We start from the raw sequence: 24,099 nt of genomic DNA on the forward strand, positions 1-24,099 counted from the left end.
AACACTGTTTTTTAGGAAATGCACATCTTTAATGATATAAGATAGTGAGTTTAATGGGCGTGCTTAGGGAATTTTCTGGTTAGGTATAATGTTTGTTATAGATGTTGTTCTATTAGGTATACCCCTTGGGCATTATCTGCTGAAGGAGAGTTCCTTTCTATTCCTAATTTGGCAAGAGTATCTTTGTACCAAATTATAAATTTTATCAAATGCTTTTTCTGTACCTTTGGAAATAATCGTTTGGAGTTTTTCTTTTAATTTGTTACATAACTGATGATGCTTATCAATTTTATGATTTTGAGCTATCCTTGAATTCCCAAAATTAATCTTACTTGGCAATGATATTAGTTTTTAATACCCTGCTAAATTTGATCTGTTAATCAAAAGATTGAAAAAAGGCCAAAGGACTTGAATAGACATTTTCCAAAGAAGATATACAAATAGGCAATAAGCACATGAAAAAATGCTCAACATCACTAGTCATTAGGGAAATACAAATCAAAAACCACAATGAGATATTACTTCATACCCATTAGGAGGGCTATTATTTTTTAAAATGGAAAATAACAAGTGTTGGCAGGGATGTGGAGAAATTGGAGCCCTGGGGCTTTGCTGGTGGGGAAGTAAAATGGTGTGGCAACTGTGGAAAACAGTACGGTGATTCCTCAAAATGTCAAACATAGAATTACCATATGATTCAGCAATTCCACTCTTAAGTACACACCCCCAAAAATTAAAAGCAGTGACACAAACAGATACTTGTACACCCAGGTTCAGAGCAGCATTATTTACAATCACCAAAAGGTGGAAACAACCCAAATGTCCATTAATGGATGGATAAACAGAATGTGCTGTATCCATACAGTGGAATCTTATTCAGCTTTAAAAAGGAAGGAAATTCTGACACCTGCTACAATGTGGATAAACCTTGAGAACACGAGGCTTAGTGAAATGAGCCAGTCACAAAAGGACATTTCAAAGGCTTTACAGCAAAGCTGCTGGCAGTGCCTGTGTGAGGTTCCCAGTGGGCAGACACTGTCTTCCCTGAGTGGCCACTGATGCTGAAAGGACAGTCCCTTTTTCTACATGGTACTATCCTGTGTGTCACCAACTTTATAAAGGGTATAGAGGGGCAGAGACATGGGCTTCCTATCCCCTTGGTCCCACTGACAGCACTGTGTTGGGAAGTCCACAGGCTCAGCGGCATTCTCCTACACCCCCATCTTCCTGACCATGACAGTGGGAAGCAGCTCCCTCCGCGGGCCAGGCTGCTGGTCTGGTCTGGGGCCACTGCAGGCCTGGCTGGAGCCCACCCTTCAGTCCTCCCAAAGGTTTCCCAAGTGTACTTGATGCATGAATAGTTCCTTTTCCTGCAAGGAACCCTAAATGACACACCCTGACTTAACACTCAGGAGAGGGTAAATATTAAAATATTAATCACCAAAATTTTAATGGCCTATTGTGATGAAATCACTTTCCTTCGCACTTCCAGATAAAACTCTCAGAGCAGAAAGGGGATATACCACCAAGATAATAAAAGTCAGGGCACATTTCAATTGTTCTTTGTCTTACAAAGAGGCAGACCAGTGCCTGACAGGCCAAGCCTTTGCACTCACCTTGTTCAGCAAGAAGACATACTCCGTCACCAGCTTGCGCAGCTCGGGAAGATAGCTCTCGGTCCCCAGGAGCACATGCTCCACAAAGAGTGCAGTGGAGAAAATGCGATTCCAGTGGGTTCTGTCGAGAGAGGGGGTCCCTCACTCAGCTCTGACAAAAGCGCCTGAGACGAATGAAGAGGGGCAGGGAGGCAGTTCCAAGGCACAGGAGTTGAAAGATAAGAAAAGGACCGGGCGTGAAGGTGGGTGAAAGAATTAGGTAGAACCCCTTTGTGATGTGTTCCCTGACCTCCACACACTTTGCCTCTTTCCACCCCTCCCCTCAGACTCTCTCAGCTGGGACATCTCAAGTTCTACGCCTCTGCCTGTGTCCGGTGAGTCCCACCTCGCCCTGAAAGGCCAGCACAGGACTTGTCCCCTGGGAAGTCTACCCTGTGTGCTCCCTCTCTGCTGCCCTGCTGGGGTCCTTTGCAGCTGCTTCCTCTCCCTCAGGATCATCATAATCTGCTCGCCTTTTTATCACCCCCATCACTCCACGCACTCCCTGAATGTACAGCTCTCAAGGATCATCGTGATGCCTGGCGTTTAAGTAAGGAGGGTTCAAGAGACGTTAAAGAATGAATGAGGACAGGCCCACCTCCTGTGGCAGGGGCAACTGCTCTCTCTCTGATGTGCCCCGGGACTCCTGGGTCTCACCTGACGTCCCTGATGACGGCTCTGGTCACCATCCCGCCGCCCTGCAGGTACCCATCCGAGCAGAGGAGCTCCAGCGGCATGCAAAGATTCTTCACCGTCTGTAACCAAGCTTGGGGACTGGGCTTCAGAAGGTTTCCTGTCAGCATTTCAGCACAGGCCACCGCTGCGAGCACATCCAGACTCTGGGGGGCAGAGAACAGGCCCGACACTGAGCAGCCTGTCCCCCGACCCCCACTGGGCTGCTCTAACCATTAAGTCGGAGGCCCTGGCTGTTAGCCCAGTGTGTTCTTGCATTCCAGGCTTGAGCTTCACCTTTCATTTTCTTGGGATCTAGGAAGCATGAGTTAGATGCGTTCTAACTGAGGAGCCACACTGACATGTGTGCCCCATGAAGATGTTTCCCATGTGGAACGTGGACCATAAGCTTTCCCTTCCCAGGGCAGTGGTGGGAGCAACTGCCCACTCGCTTGAGGAGGCCAAGCCTGGCTGCAGGCACGTACGTCCCTAAGAGGGGCCATACCATCTCATGTCCGGCCCAGCTGTGGTTCCAGGTGCCTTTTGTAAGGCTCTGTAGAACTGGGGGGTAGATGGTCAAGATCCTGGAGAAGTTCTGTAGCCGGCTCCTGAAATGCTGGTAGGCAAGGTGCACAGACGGTAAGGAGATCTCTTCCGTTGGCTTTCCTGCCTTCAGCTGACTGATGCAGGACCCCAGAGCCATCTGCAGAACCTGGGATGAGAAACAAGCTTTTACTATATACTTGTAAATTATTTTTTTAAATAAGATACACTTTCCTTGTGGGAAACAGGAACTATTCAAAAATGACAAAAAAGAAAATTAAAAACCATGCACACATTCCCTGGTGGCGCAGTGGTTGAGAATCCGCCTGCCGATGCAGGAGACATGGGTTCGTGCCCTGGTCCGGGAAGATCCCACATGCCGCGGAGCAACTAAGCCCGTGAGGCATGGCCGCTAGGCCTGCGCATCCGGAGCCTGTGCTCCGCAACGGGAGAGGCCACAACAGTGAGAGGCCCGCATACCGCAAAAAAAAAAAAAAACAAACATGCACACTATTAGTATCCCTCGTTTACTATTTGGTGTAGTCCCTTCTAGATGTTTTTGGATCCACACCTCTTCTCCCTGTGGTCCCCAAATTAGGGTCACAGAGTATTCCTGATTTTTTCCCACTTTACATTACCAGCATTTCTCTATCACAAGCATGCTCGAAGACATCGTTTTTAATGGCTGTGCAATAACCAGTCAAATGGCTGTACAAATATTTGTCCAACCCTTATTTTAAGACAATTACATTGTTTCTAATTTTGTTTTTAGAAATAAAACTGCAAAGAACATTCCTGTGAATAAAATATTTGTCCACGGCTCCGACAACGTTCTCAGGACAGAATCGCCAGTTCCGATTTTGTGACGTTCTTCATTCATCGCGACAGATGGTTTTCCAGAAGCACCACACCGTTCGCACCGCCATTGGCAGTGGAGGAACTCCCGGCTGTTTTAAAAACCAGTTTTGCCACAAGAACAAGTAAAGATCGTATCTATAAGTTGTTCATGCCTTGCTGATTTACTAGTGAGGCTGAGCACTTTTTCCAGTGTTTTCTGGACATCTGTATAATTATTCTGTTAATAGTTAATTTATAACTTTCACTCATTTTTAAAAATTAGGAGATTTTCTTATTGTATCCTAAGAATACTTTATTGACCCTTAATCATGTTGGTTGTAAGTATGTTTTCCTCAGATCTGTCAGTTTCCTTTTTTAGGTACTGAAGTTTGAAATCTTCAATGTTTCCATTGAAATTTTAGTTATTATTATTACCTTGCTGTGATCAGTTAAATATTTACCTAAATTTCTTCAAGAAAAACTAAACATCTAAAAAGAATGTGTCACAGGAAATTGGAGGTCTTCTTCCTGTTAATAAAAGCTCCATATTTTAGGGGCGCTGGGCAGTGGGCTAAGCATCCAGCCCCGAGGGTTCTGAGGGTGTGACTGGCATTTTCTCATACGCATTGTCCTCTTGGACCACATTCTGTTCCACGAACACTACAGCTCCAGCAGTTGAGGAAAAGTTCCCATGTTGGCATCTTGTCCACGTTATACCAGCCTCACCCTGCCCCCTAGTCAGTACTTACGTTTAACTGTTCCCAAGTGGACACTCTCATGGTCAAGAGAAGGAAGTCCTTCAGGTAGCACTGCAGAAGTTCTTGTCTCTGGTCTACAGTGAGCTGAGCAAGAAACCTGCCCAGCGGGGTCTGCTGAAAGAGCTCCACTAACTTCTCTGCCAGTCCTGCCGGGGATGGGTGAGGGGGGAGATGGAGAACGGCTTGGGGTGAGGATGTTGGCCATGACTCCCCTTACCCGCTGAATGCAGGGACATGGACATGGTTCTAATAAGGCTGCCTTTTTAATCATCATTTTTTGTCAACATTTTATCATCATTTCTGGACACTTTAGATATCTTCCCAGTGGAATAACAGAAACAAAGTCGGAAGGAATGTTCCATTCTGGTCATAAAAGCCTAGCCAGCCCCAAAGAGAACGCGATCTGGGACAGACCAAGTTTATTTCTACCAAGTCATAACGTGCTTTGGGAACCCCAGACCCAAGCGAACCAGGAATGAGTGGGTTGCCCTCCAGGGGCTGGGGTCATATGCTGCTCAAACCAGAAAGATCTGCCTTCTAGTGGATGTGGTGCTGGCCCCCAAGTCACATGCTATTATAGAAAAGTAGGGTCAGTTGGGATATGGTGTGAGAAAGAGAAATACTCTCTCTTCAAGAGGGAGACTGCTTCAGGTTTGTTCAGAAACAGTGGCAGAAAGCTTACCTAGAAAAATAAGTTCATCTTCAAGTACTTTCACCACCGTTTTTTAAAGAAATCTTTCCTTTTTGTAAAAAAACTGAAATATAGCTGATATATTATGTTAGTTTCAGTGATTTGACATCTGCCCACCTTATGAAATGATTACCACAAGTCTAGTAACCGTCTTTGTCCTGCATTTTTAAAAAGCAGTACTATACATAAACTTTGAAAAGATTACTTCATGTAAGAAAGATGACTTTCCCAAAAGTGCTGTGTGACCACTGGTTTTCCTGGAATGTCTGTGGCCAGACTACTTGGCACGTGACAACAAAGCAAGGTGCCCTGTGACTCAGGAGGTCACTGATGGCTCAGTTTGGGCAAAGGCATTACTCTACTCTGGTCGCTGGCAGTTGCTGAGAAGGGCCCAGCTGGGGACATCTTGAGTCCTGGTGCCTTAGCTGCCCAGAGAACTCAGAATGGGGGTGAGCACCTATGACAGGGTAGCAGGGTCTCCTCCTGCCAGAACACGGCCCCTCCCACCATCACTGGGCTCACCTTCATCTCCTGTGATGTACTGAGTGTGGACCCACAGCTCCTCCAGATAATCCTTGATTCTCCAGCTAAACGGGACACTGTTGGAAGTGTCCTCCGAGAGATTCATGTAGTTCTGCACCACGATGTAGAACATCTCCCCTTTAGACCTGCAATCAGCCAAACAAGGACCAAGAATGTGGTTAGTGAGACGCCGCTCAAGACACAAGGCGAGATCCACTCCTGATGCCAATTCCTCTCCATCCTTAAGAACTGGGAGGCTTAGTGGGCGACAAAGACAGTCCCCTGGTCTATTGAACAGCTCAGCTTTATGTTATAAAGGAACTCAAGGATGATCTTATGTCACCTCTTGGTTTTACAGACAAAACAAAAACAAACCACGGCTGGAAGGAGTCAAGTAGGTTGCTTGAAGTCCTGGGCAGAACCGGTCTGGTGGTGTCTGAACCCACCCTTACCCTATATCTAGGCAAAGAGAATCGAAGCCCCCTGAAATCCAAACAGGAATGTTCTGGCAGGCCAGCTGAGCTTGAGTTACACAAGATCGGGTCTAGGGATAGGCTTTGTGGTTCCTGCCATTGGCAGGAGGAGCAGGAAAATCAACACAAACGCTCTCCTATGTGCAGCTTCGCCAGTGTAGACGAGGTGGAAGCTGGCCATTTTAACTGTAAGGGGTGCTCTGAGAACAGGGAAATGAAGAAAGCCGAGAATGAAACAAGTATTTCTCAGAACTCGCGTCAACTCTTTTGTTACTGTAATGCCATGACCCTTCAGGCTCCAAAAAGAGCCAACTTAAATGTGATTCTAAAACCCATAACTATATTTCATCAAACACCTGGGAGAGCTTATTAAGTTTGTTGCTATGTTATGGGTTTTTTTCCCTTCCCACGGAAAGAAAGTCTTTTATTCACCTTGTATCATTTGCCACAAGAGGAATGTTCAGAAGCTTAACGTCACTGAAAATAAACATCCAAAGATCTCTTGCCCAGGATGGAGAATGTGGGTTGGCCAGCAGCTCAAGGTTGCCATCTCTGTCCATGAAAGATATCATGCTCGCCAGGAGGGGCGTCACAGCACCCTGGACCCGCTTCCAGATGGTCTGCCTATGTGTGGGAGAGAAGCAGGCCCACTCAGGTTTGAGGGACCACAGATCACACTGCGATGCCTGCATCCTTTTCACATTTTGTGCCTTCTTGGCAGTAACAAAACATCTGCTCTACTACTCCTACACTGTAGCTGTGGTTTTCATGTTTTTTTACATCATTTTTAAGTACTAGAAGAGAGACTTACAAATCATAATAAGATTAGAGGCAGAACTGGAAAGGTCCTTAATTCTACCTCTAAAAAACTGGAATTAGTTTGTTGAAAAGGCCAAGTAGTATTTGTTTTCTTTTGTTATATAGCTGTTTTCCAGAATAAGTCATCCAGACTCTATAAATAAAGAAAAGAATGACCAAATTCATTTGAAAAAAATGTTATTTTAAGAAAAAAAAATCAGTTGGGAATAGAATATAATAAAGAGACCAAAGTAAATTCATTCCAGGTACATTAAACAAGAAAGCATATCTTTATCTAGAACTTACTTTTCATTGCTGATGGTTTTGTACATTAGACCTGAATATTTATATATATGTTTATACACATATACATAAACTTGACTGCTTATATTAACTCATACACTTACAATTATATTTAGTAATAAAATATGTATTTCATATATTTTATATATTTTATTTTATAAAAATAAACTTAACTCATTTAAAAATTCTTATGGTAAGGCCAAATAAATCTACTACTAGGTAGTTAATATTGGGGAGAAAAATGCATGTTCCATTTTGAAAAGAAAAAGAAATACTTTTTTAAAATATTGAACCAGAAATGTGCAGAAAACTGTGAGAGTGAAAGGTAAAAGCTGGCTGCAGGGAGAAATGGGGGAAGCTGTACCTGGTCACATGTGCAGACTTTGGGTGCTGGAAAAACTCTAGTATAGTCATCCCTCCATACCCATAAGGGGTTGGTTCCAGGACCCTGACAGATACAAAATCTGAGGATATGCTCAAGTCCCTTATATAAAATGGTGTAGCATTTGCATCTAACCTACGCACATCCTCCTTTACACTTTAAATCATCCTTAGACTACTTATAACACCCAATACAAAGTCAACACTATGTAAACCGTTGTAAATACAAGGTAAATGCTATGCAGATAGTTGCCAGCATGTGGCAAATTCAAGTTTCGCTTTTCTGGAACTTTCTGGATTTTTTTTTTTTTCTGAATATTTTCGGCCCGCAGTTGGTTGAACCTCTGGATTTGGAACCCGGGGATATGGAGGGCTGACTGTGTAAAGACTATCCCAATTTGGATTATTTAATGCCAAGAGGGCAAATGACTGAAATCTAAAACACATGGATGGTGAGCAGTTAGCTTCCAAAGCCTTGTGAGAATGGGCCAGCAGGCCCCAGAGCTCCACCTGGACTCAGATGCTGGTTGGATCCCATGGTGGCCCCTGAGTGCAAGGAGGCCAGTCCTGACGCACAGCAAACAGCAGAGCAGTGACAAGTGGGGCCATCCTTGCCACTTTGAACACCCTTTGAACATCGGCAAATGTGGGAAGTTCAGTAAGTGAAGGGGTAGTGTCAAGGGTACATTGAAAATACAGATTTTAAGAAGCATTTATGTAAAACCAAGCATTTAGTAAAATCCATACAGAGGAACCAAGGGAAATGAAAATAATTCTAGGTCCAAATCTAATCTCATAAAGTTCCTTCAGAAGGTACAATTAGGAAAGAAATGAAGGCTAACTACAGAAAAACACAGAAGCAGAAAAACCCTACAGTCACAAACCCAGCATCAATAAGCTCACATGGTCTATTTAACTCTGGATGTTCCCATGTGTCCCCCCTGCCAATGGCATGAAGGTGACACACCCCTGCTGAATCCAAGCCTCCAGATGAGTTAACCTTTCTCTCAGAGATGAAGAAACCGAGGGCCAGGGAGGTGAAGTCACAGGTCTAAGACGACCCTGCCGACAGGGGTGGGTTGAATCTTCCATTTGGGATCCAGAGCAAGTGCCCCCTGCCTCAGCCCCAAAGGTTGTCATGGGCTAGTCTTGAAAACAATGTCAAGTTTTGCAGAAAAAGGACCAGGGACAACAAATGAATACTCTGGGTCTTACTTTTGTAGTTGTCAAATAACTTCATGCAGGAGGCCTGGGAAAACATCTTCGCTTCCCTCCCTTAATTTACTAACCTAAAAAGGCACCCATTTCTATGGTAATGGACATGCTGGTACAAGTTTACATCCAACAAGAACAGATGTTCTGGGTTGTTTTGTTTTGTGTTACGAAAAAACTTAAACTCACACAAAAGTAGAGAAAAGAGTCTGGCAAACCCCATGTAACTGCCACCCAGACCATCTTGTGCTCTGGGGAAAAAATACCGACAGCTCGGAATTTCTCAGAGGTTTGGAAAGAAGCATCTCCTCGGCTGGGAGAGCCATGCATCCACCCCACAGCCAGCCCTGGTTTCCCTTCACGGCAGTACCTGAACGTGCCGGCTTCCTGCAGAGCGTCCTGATTGGAAGCTTCCCTCACCACCCAGTCCTTCACATTGTAGATGTAGTTCTCTTCTTGCTTCTTTAAAAGGACACAGAGGCGCATCTTGGTCACCCGTAAGAAAGCGGCTATGGAAAAGCAGAGCAGATGGGCACTCAGCACATCCCCGGACACCGAGTGGTAGGCTCTGCATCCCCGACCTGCCCCAGCAGGAGGGTAAGCCCGTTTCCTTTGGGCAGGCCAAGTCTACAGAAATCCCAGAGGTGCACTTAGATTCCCAGGGGGCCAGCTGCTTCTGCGAGCCACAGAAAGCTGCAGCGGGGGGATGATGCATGGTCCAAAGGAGGAGCCCAGGCTGGGGTGCGGGCAAGAGGGGCCCCACACCTCTGTACTCGCCATCTTCGTCTAGGAGGCTGAGGAGAATGGACAACCTCCGCACACTGCGCTGACAACCCTCGTTCTGGTCTCTGAGCATGCCCACGGCGCCCTGGATACAGCTTCTCAGCAGCCTGGTGGTGTCCAGGATCTGCGTCTGTCGACAGAGACAATCAAACCTTCTGTTTCTGTCACAAGTCAGAAGAAGCCAGGCGACACATGGGAGGACAAGGTCTAAGCGCCTATGTGCAGGGGGCACAGTGTTCCTCCTGCCCAAGCTCCTGCCACGTGCCCTTGCCAAGTTCCCCTTAGAACCACTGTGAGGGAATTCCCTGACGGTCTGGCGGTTAAGGCTCTGGCACTTTCACTGCTGTGGGCCTGGGTTCAATCCCTAGTCAGGGAACTAAGATCCTACAACCCACGTGGTGCAGCCAAAAAAAAAAGGAAACCACTGCAAGATGATCCCATGTGCCTGGGGACCCCGTCAGTGGTCAAGGATCAGAGCAAAACTGACCAGGGGACACCAGGAAAAGCCAAGGTCAGATCTACTGCTGGTAATTCACCTGCACTTGCAGTGGCGGGGGGAGGAGTGTCGGGCTAAGCCCTGGACAGCTGAGTCCACTCTTCAGACCCCTGGGGACAAGTCTAAGGAAGGGCAACCCAACAGCATGGAGGCTCAGAGGACTAGAAAAAGCAAGAACTCACATCACTTCCTGGTCCAGAGGTCGGGCTGCCCATTGCCTCAGAACTTTCTGTCTCCATTTCCACCTCTGCCACTTCTCCTGATGTAGCCGCCTCAGTTTCCATCACCTCCTCACCATCGTCTTGGGCCCCGTGTTCCACCTCCACTGCAACGAAGCAAAACAATGGAGTTACTGTTCAGAGGTGGAAGGGGAGTGCTGGCAACAGCCTCTACATGGTGTGCTAGGGCTCTAACCACCGGGATTTCCCTGGCACCAGCTCAGGGGAGGGTCCCCAAAGGAGAGGCCATCAGTCATGCAGATCAGCCTCTGTTCGCCCACCGGGTGGTCCACCAGTGCAACCTGAACCTCCGTCCTGGGCTCGGATGGCTGATCCGGGAGCCAGGGCAGACAGAATCTGACATGTTCCACAGGAGCCTGCAAAGACCTACCTTTCCTGTGGAAATACTGTCTTCTCCTGGCTTTGGAAAGCAGTAGACAGTGCCCTCAATTCATCATCACTCTGTTCAGCAAGGATGTCCCGAGCTCTTGCCGAGGGGCAGGTGTTGGACCCGAGGAAATGGTAGCCTAAGGTCCCATCCTCGCAGCTCCGCACACACCTCCCGGCAGCCACTCCCACCATCCTGTCTCCCAGAGGACCTTTCCTCCACACTCACACTCAGGCTGATCTTCTGGTTTAAACAGCTGGCTGATGGCCACATTCTGCAATTTAGTCACGTCCGAAACCATGACTGTGGATCTCCGGAGGTCGTCGATGTGTACAGACTGCCACATCCCTGGGAAAACAAGCCCCAGAAGCTTCCCTGTCTCCTCTGGTTTCTTCTTGTCAGTCATAAGCAGGGATACACTACCAACCGGATGTTTCAACACACCGCGGAATGAATGAACAATTTGTATCCTGAAGTCTAATTCCTTCAATATACACAGGAACCATATAGATGTCATGCTACAGCTGTTAGCAACTTTAGCATAAAAATCAGTTTTAAGAACTGAAATGACTACCTTGTAAAAAAGTATTTGAAGAGGCTTATGATTCTTTTATAAATTTGTTATTAAACTTGCTAATCATAATTAGTAGAGGGGTGTGAGACAATGGCAAGCTTTGCTCCCCATTAACTATGAAATTATTAAAGTAAACTGTTATTTGCCTATATCTAGAATACTAATTTTCTCATACAGGGGATTCCTTGGAGATACTTTGGGATCGGGTCCAGACCATCATGAAAAAACAAATATTACAATAAATTGAATCACACAATTTTTTTGGTTTTCCAGTGCCTATAAAAGTTATGTTTACATTATACTGTATTTTATTAAGTGTGCAATAGCATTATGTCTCAAAAAACAATGTACATGCCTTAATTAAAAACTACTGTATTGCACACACAAAAACATAGAATAACCAAAAAAATACTGCATTGCTAAAAAATGCTAACCCTCATTGAGCCCTCAGCTAGTTATAGTAGTAACATCAAAGGTCACTGATCCCACGTCACCATAGAACATATGAAAATGAAAATGTCTGAAATATTGCAAGAATTACCAAAATATGACACAGAGACATGAAGTGAGCAAATGCTTTCGGAAAAATGGCACCGACAGACTTGGCATAAACCTTCAATTTGTAAAAAATGCAGTATCCGTGAAGTGTAATAAAGCAAAGTGCAATTAAATGAGGTGTGCCTGTGTAATAAATATTTGGTGGCTCGTTCCTCAGGAAAAAGAGAGAGAGAGAGAGATTTAAGATAGCATTTCCCCACCCCAGAAGCAGGCATAAAGTATCCATGCATTCATAACACTGTTAGCTGGAACTCTCTCTCTGCATTATCCATATAGTAAAAGGTGAGGAACCAGAGATTAATCAAGTGTTTATTGACAAGTGATGAAAGAAGTGCTATATGTTGGAACAGCCAGTCCAAAGATGAGTGTTTTTTGCATTAATCAGCAGTAAGAAATCTAAATTGCATCTGAAAAAAATATTGTTGAGATTAATATTAATGTTCCAAGGTTAGACTTTGTACATCATAGGACCAAATTAGAAATAACTTAAACATCATTAAACAAACATATTTACTAATATTTTAGTCCTACCTCCATGGGATCCTACATAGGACGTTCCACTTCCCATCCGGGACAGTTTTGTGATGAAATAGACTAAGACATAGTCCTTATTTCCTTGTATCTTGTTGATTTCATTTATAGCAGAATACCTATTTTAAAAACAAACAAGCAAAGACAAAATAAATCAAAACAAAATCCAAGAAAATAAACAAAATGGACGTTGTAAAATGGCTGAAGGGTGTCCTCGGAGCGGTCAAGTTCCATCTCACATTTGTTTAGCTTTAAATAGATTTCATACCCTCAAGCTTGTTATCCTCTCTTACAAGAGAATGGGAGCAAGACCTCTCTAAGTAGGCTCATCTCTTTCCCCCATTCTTGCATCCCTCTGCTTTGAAATGGCATTTTTTTTTTTTATTGGTCAGGAACCCTATCTTACAATCCTTGATGGGCTTGCTCTGATGCTACTAAGGTAAGGCTGGCGGACCTTTCCATTTCAAAAAACAGAGTTCTGTGAAGAGACACCCAATGGCCAAAGACAACCAAGATATGAAATATGGTTTCCAATGCTTTAGAAGGTCCAGAAATTACTTTTACTTTAACATCAAGTAATAAGGGAATGTAGTTAATTCTAAAAGTATCAAATTTCCCCTACAGACAATATAAAGCTGCCCAACAAATACAACTGAAAGCATTTAAATACCATTATGGCCCTTAAACTTGCAATAAATTCATATCATATAATTTAAAATGAATAATGACCAAATTATGTCTGCTAACATATGTTCCAAGGATACTCTTTTATATCCTGCTAATATTCTGTTGTTTACACTTCTTGCATTTGGCTATTTTTGTGTTGTTTTGAGCCTTTTCTCTCTCTTTCTCTAGTCCACATTTAGAGGAATAAAAAGGGAGAATAATTTTTATTATTTTTATGTTCATTCTGATACTATACAGTTTTCAGGGAAGAAATTCTTCAGGAGCTCCTGAATAAATTTGGAGTTTCCTACATAGTTTCTGAGAAAAATAACAAAAACATACTTTGCTGAAGCGATGAGCTGAGCACTGTGAATTCCATCTTCAAAATCTGTTTGAATAATGAGGATTTTATAACTGGCTTTGTGAGCTAAGCAGTTTCTGAAAGAAAAAGGAAATTATCCAAGTGAGTTTTCTGTCCTAAAAATTGGTGATAATATTCTCCAAAGTGATGGGAAATAGAAGGGGTATATAGAGAAACTATTCAGGTGGGATTTTCCTCTGCAAGTAAGGTGGGTAGACAACCCAGTGGAGAAAGAAAAAAGCCCCAATAAATGCCTCCCAATGAGGCAAAAGGATGCCGGATTCAGAGAGGGCTGTTTTTGCAGAGGATAACAGAGATGAGAAGGACACCTGGAGAATTTAACGACATCCTTTTCAGAGTCACATGTCCTCAAGGTTCACTAACCAAAACTGGTGAGAATACCAGTGGTTACCATAGCCATACATATGAAATACAAAGTGATGGATCCTGAGGAGGGAGAGGAACGGGAGGGGAAGGCAGGGACCCTCACCGAACTTCCCTGAGGAAGGAGTACTCCGTGTCAAACTGCTGCAGTGAAAGGATGGTGAGTTTCAGAGCCCTGTCCTTTACTTCTGATTCTAAAAGTTCACAGTCATGACTGGTTAGCAGTCTGGAGAACGTTGTGATCTGCAAAGGCAGGAAATGCAAATAATTCACTGGAATGCAAGAAAGCGTTGCACGTCCACTAGGTTTAGATCCCAGAAACATGAGGATGTTCAGCAAATATCTTCTACGGGCTCCTCATTGTGCAGTCGGTACACAGATAGAAAAGAATACAAAACCAGTGGAGTTTTCCAAAAGAGGCAGTGCTGAGGTAAAAAGAACCTACAGGATCAAACGTATTGGAGAGGAGAGTCACCCTGTCCCTAAGATGCCTTCTAGTCTTCTTCCTACTTTGGATCCTACTGACAGTTCTGATGATACCTTAGGGCTCAGAACAAATGCCATTTCTCCTTTGCAATATTACTTCATACTTTCAGATCGAGTTGGCCATTCATGTCCCTTTCTTCCCACAGCTGTTAGCAATTCTCCCCTGCCACGGGATCACACCACACAGTGCAACAAATACACTCCTTAGAGGCATGCTGATATCCTAGGTTCTGAATTATTATCTCCAGGCTGGCCTTACCACTGAGTTTCCTATTCCTATATCCAGCTGCATGATAGTCTACCTAGATGTTACAGGAACATCAAAGCCCATCCCAAATGGAATTCACCACTGCCTCTGCCAAACTTGCTGCTCACACCTAGATTGTGATTAACCAAACTTTTGGTCATCCAAGGAAGAATCCAGGGAGTCATGTCTAGCCTCCTCCATCTCCCAGAGCCCCTATAAGGAATCAATCATTACCTCTGCCAATCTGCATCATTACTATGTCTCAATTCCACCCATCCATCCTCTACTTTGACTGAACTGGTACTGCAGCCTCCCTACTGGTCTATCTCTTCTGTGAGTCTTTTATCGGACTTTTTTCCTCCCTCTCAGGCAGTGGGACACATCTCCACACACACTTCTCCATCACTTCCCTCTATACAAGAAAGACAAAGCTCCTTGGTGCCACTGACAAAACCCTCCATGAAGTCTCTCTGGCTATATCTCATCCCCATCTCTCAGCACTTGCAGCCTTGAACTTTAAGCTTCATCAGCGTTTAACTCCTGGTTTCCTGCACAGACCGTGTTGTTTTAAACCTTGACATCCTTGTTCATATAAGGTCCTCTGCCTATAATACCTTCCCAACCATACTTTACAATTAGCTTGACGGTCATCTCTTAAAGATGAGTTCATGAGACCTCATATCCTGATCTGTGTTGCTCCTCTTTGCCTCTGTGGATAGCACTATCATAGGATATCAACAGTACCCATTCATGAGTGTCTTTCCACCTTACACTGTATGTAGACCAAGGACAAGCCCTGTGTTAATTCATCTTTATATCCCCAGTGTACTCGAATGTGGTACCTCGTTTGTTGAAGTGAACACAGTGCACAGCACTGCACAAAAATGGGCACTCAAAACTTGGTTAAGCTAACATGTATAAATATATAGGTCTCCTTGCACTTGCCATGGAGACGAACCAAAAGTCTCAACACGTTCATTTACGGTTCCTATACACTAACTTGCAAAGAATCTTGAATTCTTGATGCTACCGAGTCAAGGACCCTGAGGTAAAAGAGAAAAAGGGTAAAATATAGCAAGATAATCACCTCTGTGAAGACGGCACGGCGCTCCGAATCCATCGTGCAAAGGTGAGCCTGGAAGAAGTCTGCAAAGGAGTTATGCTGCTGCCTGTAATGGTATACTTGCGACAGGGACTGTGCGGTGAACAGGCCTAGTGAGGAAGCGTTCAGCCGAACCACAGCATCAGGTGTGGCACAATCCAGCAGCACCAATTTGGCCTGCTCAGAGACCTTCTGGTAAAGCTCATCAGTCAGGACCTTGTGCCCCAGCCGCTCTATGACCTGGAGCACCACAGAGGCACACGTGTCTGAGTGGTAGCCCATGAAGACATCAGAAGGGCTGTATTTGGGTCTGGCTAGAAACTGCTCTGCTTTCACATCTATGAACTTCTCCACCCAGACCTTAAGCTCTTCCACGATATTCTTCTGCCATTTCTCCAAAACAGTGTTGATGTCCAGATAGTGCTTCTCCAGCCGGTTAATGAGGGGGATGGGAAAATGTTTGTAGACGACATCTTTCTCCTCAATGACTATCAAGCGGAAGTCTGGGTGAACCCGACATTTGACACGATGGGTCCCCAGACCGAGGTCCACATACTTCTGGCCACCGAGATAGACGTAGTACTGATTGAGCGCATCATAGAGGCTCTCATAGAGGTTCTGTAGATTGAGCAGCACCACCATCTTGCCGGTTTCCATGCATATCTTCACTCGGTTGATATTTCTGCAGATCTGGGTGTACTCTTGGTCCTTGGGAAAACTGGACCCAAAAATAATCTCTGGCTGGTCTGCACCGAAGAACGCCTGCTGCAGGATTTGCAGGGCCACATAGTTTCTGGTCAGCACAAGCAGGTAGCGGGATTCGGAGTCGCCCAGCTCTCTGCCAGATGCCTTCTGAAGATCACCATATATGTTCTGCTGGATCAAATGCATGGTGCTGACTTCTTCTGTGCACTTTGCCTCGGGTAAATTGGATGAAAAAATATCCAGGGCATGGATGTCGTCTTTGCCACTGAAGTTCCGAAGGACAGCTTGTGCAATGTCTTGAGGGGAAGGCTCTTTATTAGAGGCTTTTGCCGCAGCAAACACCATTTTGATGAGGCTGTAGTAGTCACGAAGCCCAAAGAACTCCTTGTCCTGCCTCTCACATACTGTTTCATAGGCTTTGGCAAAGGATGCAAAGTATCCTCGGATTCTTTCTTGGACGAGGGGCTCTGAAGAGCAAATTCCCCTGGCGCTCTCAATGAGCTCTCTCTGGTTGGGGCTGCCACGTGACACAAAAATACCCCGGTTCATCTTGGCAGGGTCCAGGGCCCAGTTGGAAATGCCTATGAAGCCAACTTTTTTGTGGGGGGCAGGATCATCTTCAATGCATCCATCTTCCAGCAGTGGGTGCAGAGCCTTCAGGGGCATCTTGGGGGAGTCTTCTGCCAGCCCAACCTCATCTAACACCACCACGGAGACGTACTGCTCCAGGTCCTTCCCCTGCTGGAAGCGGGCACACTGCTTGAAGGTGCTTATAATGCCCTGTGGGGTGGAATGAGGGCTACACTGGAACGACACCAGATGGACCTGCTTCAGGCTCCGGAATAGGTCCGAGTGCGCAGCCTGGCCTTGCATGGCATCTGCCACGATGGTCTTGGCGAGAGATTTGGAGCTGCCGGGCTTGCCCACCAGGAAGAGAGGAATCTTGAGCTCGATGCAGATAACCATCATGAAGACATTCTCCTTCAAAGCTAAGTTCTTAGCGATGGTTTTCCTCAGAGATACGTCATTCAGAAAAAGATCCTGGGTTCGTGTTATCTCATGTAGGATAAGCTTGCTATCACTATACGGTTCTGGAAAGAACCTGCAAATGGCTTTCAGATAAGATTCCTTCTTCTCTAAAGAGGCATGGTAACATACCCCGATGGCCAGCACCAAGGACCAGAGGATGGGATCTCTCTCAAAGTCATTTTGGATGACACCAGACTCGCAGAGAAAGGAATCCAGCTTAGACAAGAGCATCTTACTGTGGTCGTAAAACCATTTGAAAACTTTCACACAGCGTTCCACATCCCTGAGGCTGACAAAACTGCACTCATTTTGTCTTTTCCTCATGAAACCCTGAGAGGCACAAAGCACTTCAGTGATCACACGAGTCTCGCTCTGCGCCATCACGATGGAGTTCACCAGTCTCTGGACAATCTGCTGGATGTAGAGCTTTTCTGCAGAGTCATTCAACTGTCCAAAGTCCCACACCAGGGGGATCAGGCTCGGTGGCAGAGCGTGAACGCGGTACACCAGCTGCCTCAGGGGGATGGAGCCAAGCCTCTCCGCTGTCTCTTCTGCACTAACCCTGTATCCCAACCCAGCTGACTCCAGACGGCAGATCATCTCCTGGGTGTGCTTCCGGTAAGGGTTGCAGGCTGCTATGATATGCAAGCCAGAATTCTTAACCAGGGGCTTGCCGCCCACTGTGCGGTCACACAGGACCTCTTTGATGCAGCTTATGGCCTCCGTGGTGTTGGCTTCATCAAAGAACAAGATGGTGTCTAAATGAAATTGGTCCTTATTGAAGCAGGCGAGCACTTCGGCCTCCTTGACCTTGGAGTAGATCATGTTGGCAGTTGTTCCTCCGTGAACCTTGACCAACTTCATGGTGTCAGTGTCAGCACCCCCACGCCGCAGGTCACTGAGGAATTTAATGAGTCTTGTTTTCCCACAGCCGGTTTCTCCCATGATGATGACAGGGATGCCACACCGGAAACGCATCTCAATGGCAAGGATCTTAAGCATATTGTCCGTTGTAAGCTCGTATGTTTCATCAGGGTCGACGGGCCACTGGATCCCCAATGCCAGGCACAGCTTTTCAAGTTTCTCATGTCTGGGCAGCTGGTCAAAGTCCACATTGAAGGGCACCCTCTGAAGCAACAGGCCCTCATACAGTTGCATTGTCATAACATCCTTCTTGATTACTTCCCTACTCGAGCAGTCAATGGCGTCAACACCGCCGTTCTGGTTGGGCTGGAAATGGAAGCCTATGAACGTCATGGATGTGTGGTCACTGTTGAAGAACACGTACGGGTGGGGCTCTGACTCCCAGCTTTTCCGGAGAGAGAAAGGGGCAAGATCTTCTTCCTTGACCCCGTCCATGGTGACCGTGTAATTCTCTGGGCTTTGGTCGGATGTGTGAAGTGTCGGTGTGGCGAAATCTCGTGCCATGCAGATCATGAAGGTGACCACAAAGTTCTTGAAGCCCACCAGAGTGTCTCCAACAAAGCTGGGATCGCAGAAGAGAGAAGCCTCACAATCTCGGAGCTGGTAGTTCAAGAACCGAGCAAAGTTCCAAAGCTCTGACCAGGATGGGTTTATCACCCCACAGTAAATCAGGAGATGTTGGATGCATTCCCCGGGGCTGCCCTCGACAGAGCCTTTTCGGTACTGAAATGTGTCGAGGTTTTCTTTCTGATGGAACCGCCTTAGATATTGGTAGGGTCTCTGGAATGTTTCACTGCAGAACGCTCTCTGATCCATTCCTGGCTCTTCATAGCTCCACTGAGGATCCAGCTCCGCGTTGATCACTTCTTTGGGAGGCCTGCACGTGACTTTGGGGAAGATATCTAGAAAATTGAACTGGGGGACAAGTGTACTCTGGAAAGAAGAGACACAAATGAAATGAGTAATGGCTGAATTGCCTAAAAAATGCTTTTGTGTTTTAATCCTCCACATGGTCTAGACTGCATGGACCTTTATGAAAAACAACTTTCCATGAAGGGATTTCTGTAGATTCCTCTTTGCACAGGGTGTTACCTTTTGCACATTCAGGCATCGTATGAGCTGCACTGTCGATCACAAAGCCCTTTTCTACCCAACCTCTTGGAACTAAATCTCTCCATCAAGTACACACGCGCGCGCGCGCGCGCGCGCGCGTGTGTGTCCGTGTCCGTATAAAACTCCCTTTTGTTAAGAAACTGATATGATGAAAGTCTCCTTTCCCTGTCAGCTACCATTAAGAAAGATGATGCTCCTCCTAGCAAATTTTCTGCATTCCAAGCACCACTGGCATTTAACCCAGACATACAGCATCCAGCCCAATGAGAACAAATCTAAGATACTGCTAATTAATAAAAGAATCTTTTTTTTTTTTTTTTTTTTTTTTTTTTTTTTGCGGTATGCGGGCCTCTCACTGTTGTGGCCTCTCCCGTTGCGGAGCACAGGCTCCGGACGCGCAGGCCTAGCGGCCATGGCTCACGGGCTTAGTTGCTCCGCGGCATGTGGGATCTTCCCGGACCAGGGCACGAACCCGTGTCTCCTGCATCGGCAGGCGGATTCTCAACCACTGCGCCACCAGGGAAGCCCTAAAAGAATCTTTTTATTCCAGGCATTATTTAAAAATAAGTTTAAAGATCTGTCTTTACTAACACTGCACTCAGCTACTTTGCTAAGGCAAAAGTGGGGAATCACAAAAACGTATCAAAGCCCCCACCCCAACAGTAACATGAAAGTGCCCTGATACACACCCGCTTCAAAGGCCTCCGTGGCAGCGAACTCCTTTCCAGTATTTCAACGATATATAAGTGGCATGGGTTCCGAAGCCACATCTTCCCATTTACATCCATTAAGTACTGGAGAATGAGGAGTTTGAAAAGAAACACCCAAATTCCAGTCTTCACCTAAAGACAGAATGATGTGGGTCTGTAAATACTTACACAAAAGACACCAATCCTCCCAACCCTAAGGTCCCTCTTATTCAGCTCTTTGATACGATGATACTGAGTATCAATACATGTACAAAGAAGCAAGTCTTTATACTGGGGAGGGGGCAGGGCAGGATGTGGGAGCTGTGCCTTTCCCAGCACGGCCACTCAGCTAGAACCTGAGGGTACTTACTGAAGAGGTCACGTCAAAGTGGAATACAATGGGTCTCCTCTGATACCGGGTGTCCAGGAAAGGCAGGAGAGAGCCCAGGACTTCATTCTCATCCACCTGAGGGTTGATCAGTCGAATAATTTTTAGAGGCACTTTTTCTCCATTAAACTTCATTTTCAGTTGGCCGTGCAACCTCTTCACAAAGAGAGACCTTCCTGTGACGTGAATATACAAAAATTAGGCATCAGGGCTGCGGATCAAGAGTGAGAATGTCCAGAAAGAGTCACTACAAATAGTTTCTCTTTGTACAAAATTCAAAACTGATGCAACCTAACATCGGGTTAAAGGACGCACGTTCGAACCCTCAGATTTCCTTGCTGTTACCCACCCACCATCCTTGCTGCTTCCCGGGACTAAGGATGGCAGTCTGAGCGTAAGGACAGAAACAGCAGAGTTCGCTCCCGGGGGGCGGGGACCAAGTTTCACTGGAAACAGTCAACAGAATGGAAATCATGATGGTGACTGAAGGCAGAGGCATCTGTTTCTTCTCAAGACGGAGTAATTAAACCTCAGCCTGCTCAGGACCCACATCAACCCCAAAGTAGCCAATGGACTTAAAAAACAGAGGAAACTGCAGAGATGCTAGTTTAAAGGAGGAAGATGGCTCAGCCAAGCTGGAAACCATGTGAGCAACGGTGTCCCGCTCCAGTACGGGTTCCGATTTACAACTTCAGGTGAGTCAATCCTCTGGAGACTCAGTTTCCCCACCTCCAAAAGGGCTCATCTGAGCTCACCCCCCACCCCATTGGACAGGGAAGGGCCATCAGGTGGTCCCTGGGACTCAGGGACCCAGCAGCCATCATTACCGACACCCGCTCTCTCCGAGGTCACGATCCCAACACACATGTGGTCCCGGAACGCGGCAGCGGCTGACGGGATCTGTTCCGGGACCCGGAAGTGGTGAGCCAGGTAGGCCTGGATGTCCTTGAGGGGCGCCTGGGGGATGACAAGAACCTTGTGCTGGCTGAAGGCCGAGGGGAGGTAGCAGTGCTCCCGCTCATGGTCACAGACCATCACGAGCCGGTAGGGCTCCTGGTGGCGCTGCATGCACAGTCTCAGGAAGAGCTCCTCCGCCTGGCAGGCCACCTCGTAGCTCAGCTGGTCTGCATACAGTAGGCTGTAGACCCTGAGTCCCTGGGAGCCCGGGGTCAGGCAGCGACGCAGGAGCAGCGCCACCTCCTCAAACGTGGTCTCTGGGGTGCAGAGCAGCACCTCATCGTAGGTGGGCAGGGGCTGGTTCGGGGTCTGCATGTAGATGGCCAGGGCGGCTGGCAGCACCTCAGAGTGGCCACAGACGATGAGATTTGGCTGGCCCTCCTGCAGGCCTCTGGGGAGCTCCCGCTGCACAGGGGGTCCAGCCATCCTCGCCAGGCGAGCCAGACAGTGGCCAAGGGCCTCCAGGTCCAGGCAGTGAGGCTGGAAGACACTCATGCACGTCATCGATTGCTTCATGATGACCCTCAGCTTGTCCACCAGTCTGGCCTCAGAGAAGAGCAACAGTGGCAATTCTTCAACCACTGTGCTCTCCTGGTGTGTGGTGGCCCTGCCATCGGGTCCCCGGCAGGCCTCCGAGACATCCCTTGGGGTGCAGTTGCCTTTGATGAAGGAGAGCATGGTGAGGGCGGCACTGCTGGGCACCTGCTTCTTGAGCTCTGAGGCCAGGTAAACCAGCTGCTCGGCAGTGTAGTAGTTGAGGTAAAAGTGCTCAGCTCGCTTCTCTGCCACGAATCTCTCCCAGTGGCCCAGGAAGTCCTCCATCTGCCGGCAGAGAGTCTCGAGCAGTTCAGCGACTGGCCCGCTCTCCTCGAGCGGGCTCACGAGCCCCGGACCGAAGTCCATCTGGATGCAGGCACCCTTCTGGGGGGAGCAGTACACCTTGGCCATCCAGGCCCTGAACAGCATATTTCCAGCAGAGTACAGGTTTATAAAGGACTGGACAAGCCTCTGCACGTTGCAAAACACCTGTTGCAAATGGAAGCAGGAGGCAGACGTCACAGAGCTGACTGCAGAGAGAAGGACACATCAGTCTAGAACAACACAAACAGACTGATAATTGGAAGGGCTGGGGTTTGTGTTTCTCCACGGTTCACTGTGTGATATCGAGCACGAGATTGATCACAGAAGGCCTTCCTTCCTCATTTCCATAGTCTCTTCTTTAGAAAGCAATATGTTGTAAAGATAAAGGAAACCGATATGCCTTTATCATTATGATTACTTCGGATTTTGATGAAGGATGTCCATTTACATCTTTAAGTATTTGGGGATGCTTGCTGATTTACAGAGTAAATCGACATGTCTTTGGGGCATGAATTCCGAATACATGTATTCTGCAGACCCAATGGCTCCACTCTGCATGGGTTTAAGAGCAGAGTGATTCCTATGAATTAAATACAAACTCAGGGCTTCCCTGGTGGCACAGTGGTTAAGAATCCGCCTGCCAGTGCAGGGGGCATGGGTTCGAGCCCTGGTCCGGGAAGATCCCACATGCCGCGGAGCAACTAAGCCCGTGCACCACAACTGTGAGCCTGCGCTCTAGAGCCTGTGAGCCACAACTACTGAAGCCCGTGCGCCTAGAGCCCGTGTTTTATAACAAGAGAAGCCACCACAATGAGAAGCCCGCGCGCCTCAACGAAGAGTAGCCCCCGCTCACCGCAACTAGAGAAAGCCCGCGTGCAGCAACGAAGACCCAACACAGCCAAAAATAAATAAATAAATTTTTAAAATAAATAAATAAATACAAACTCAAACTCTTCTGACTTTCCCAGGCACCTCAGCGGTGAGAGTCCTCAGCTCAAACAAGATGGGAATAGGATACCTGCTCCAACATAGATACAAATCCTTACCTCAGAAAACACCTCTACGACTTCAACATTGTCATGATCTTTCTTGCCAGACATCAGCATCAATTTGTTCAAAAGCTCCTTCAGCTCTTCTAAAGAGTAGTCTCGCACCTCCTCGTGGCCTCCGTGGCACTCAGGAAGGATTAAGTGTAGAACTGTGTCTGGGGAAACCTATGGAACAGTACACAATCAGAGGTCATTTTTGAGAGGCAGAGACCCCACCCCCACCCCCGCCCCTGAGGACAGCAACCTGTAAGAGCCACGTGCAGCTGTGCCTGGGAAGTGGTGCTCACCTTTTGGCCATCCGTGGGAGCCTTGATCACATAGATGCCTCTGCTGTTGATTGTTGTCGCCAGGGACAGGGATGAGAGCTCCACAGACCCGTGACTCTCCTTCACTGTCTTCAGCCACTCCAAGTTCCGGGCAGAGTCACACTGTTGGGACAGAAGGAGAGAAAATGGGCCGCAGCTTACAAGTGATCTTCTTCCTGCCACTCCCTCCACCTCTGCCTTCCAGGGGCAAACTCCTCCTCCCCTTCTCTGGCTCAGTGTGCCATCACCCACAGGGGAGGCCTCCCTCATCTGCTGCCCACCACTGCCAAGGGCTTTGGCTCTCCCTCTTGGGACACTTGTCAGGAGGTGTTGCTGCAATGGGCTGCTCCCCTGTGTTCTCACAAGGTGCCCTGGATACATGGATGGGGAGGGACAGGCATGAACCCAGCTCTCGTGAGAAGGCAGCGTTCTGCCGGGTC

The 24,099-nt window shown here is 46.9% G+C and overlaps 1 protein-coding gene across 3 annotated transcripts in view; it reads right to left on the bottom strand.

Moving 5' to 3' along the window:
• RNF213 (ring finger protein 213) overlaps positions 1-24,099 on the bottom strand; it is a 115,078-nt gene that overhangs the window by 28,547 nt on the left and 62,432 nt on the right. For all 3 annotated transcript variants that reach the window (XM_067022278.1, XM_067022277.1, XM_067022279.1), the window contains 19 exons: positions 23,642-23,782; positions 23,352-23,519; positions 21,315-22,470; positions 20,470-20,663; positions 20,100-20,252; positions 15,625-19,230; positions 13,911-14,047; positions 13,402-13,497; positions 12,394-12,512; positions 10,959-11,078; positions 10,307-10,449; positions 9,611-9,758; positions 9,216-9,354; positions 6,584-6,775; positions 5,679-5,824; positions 4,457-4,611; positions 2,833-3,039; positions 2,313-2,494; positions 1,617-1,737 (listed from right to left, as the gene is read on the bottom strand). In XM_067022278.1, coding sequence (XP_066878379.1) covers positions 1,617-1,737; positions 2,313-2,494; positions 2,833-3,039; positions 4,457-4,611; positions 5,679-5,824; positions 6,584-6,775; positions 9,216-9,354; positions 9,611-9,758; positions 10,307-10,449; positions 10,959-11,078; positions 12,394-12,512; positions 13,402-13,497; positions 13,911-14,047; positions 15,625-19,230; positions 20,100-20,252; positions 20,470-20,663; positions 21,315-22,470; positions 23,352-23,519; positions 23,642-23,782 — 7,323 coding nt within the window. The remainder of the gene's footprint in view (positions 1-1,616; positions 1,738-2,312; positions 2,495-2,832; positions 3,040-4,456; positions 4,612-5,678; positions 5,825-6,583; positions 6,776-9,215; positions 9,355-9,610; positions 9,759-10,306; positions 10,450-10,958; positions 11,079-12,393; positions 12,513-13,401; positions 13,498-13,910; positions 14,048-15,624; positions 19,231-20,099; positions 20,253-20,469; positions 20,664-21,314; positions 22,471-23,351; positions 23,520-23,641; positions 23,783-24,099) is intronic.

Source organism: Kogia breviceps, chromosome 19 (genome assembly GCF_026419965.1).
Source record: "Kogia breviceps isolate mKogBre1 chromosome 19, mKogBre1 haplotype 1, whole genome shotgun sequence".
In the NCBI taxonomy this organism is placed as follows: Eukaryota; Metazoa; Chordata; class Mammalia; order Artiodactyla; family Physeteridae; genus Kogia; species Kogia breviceps.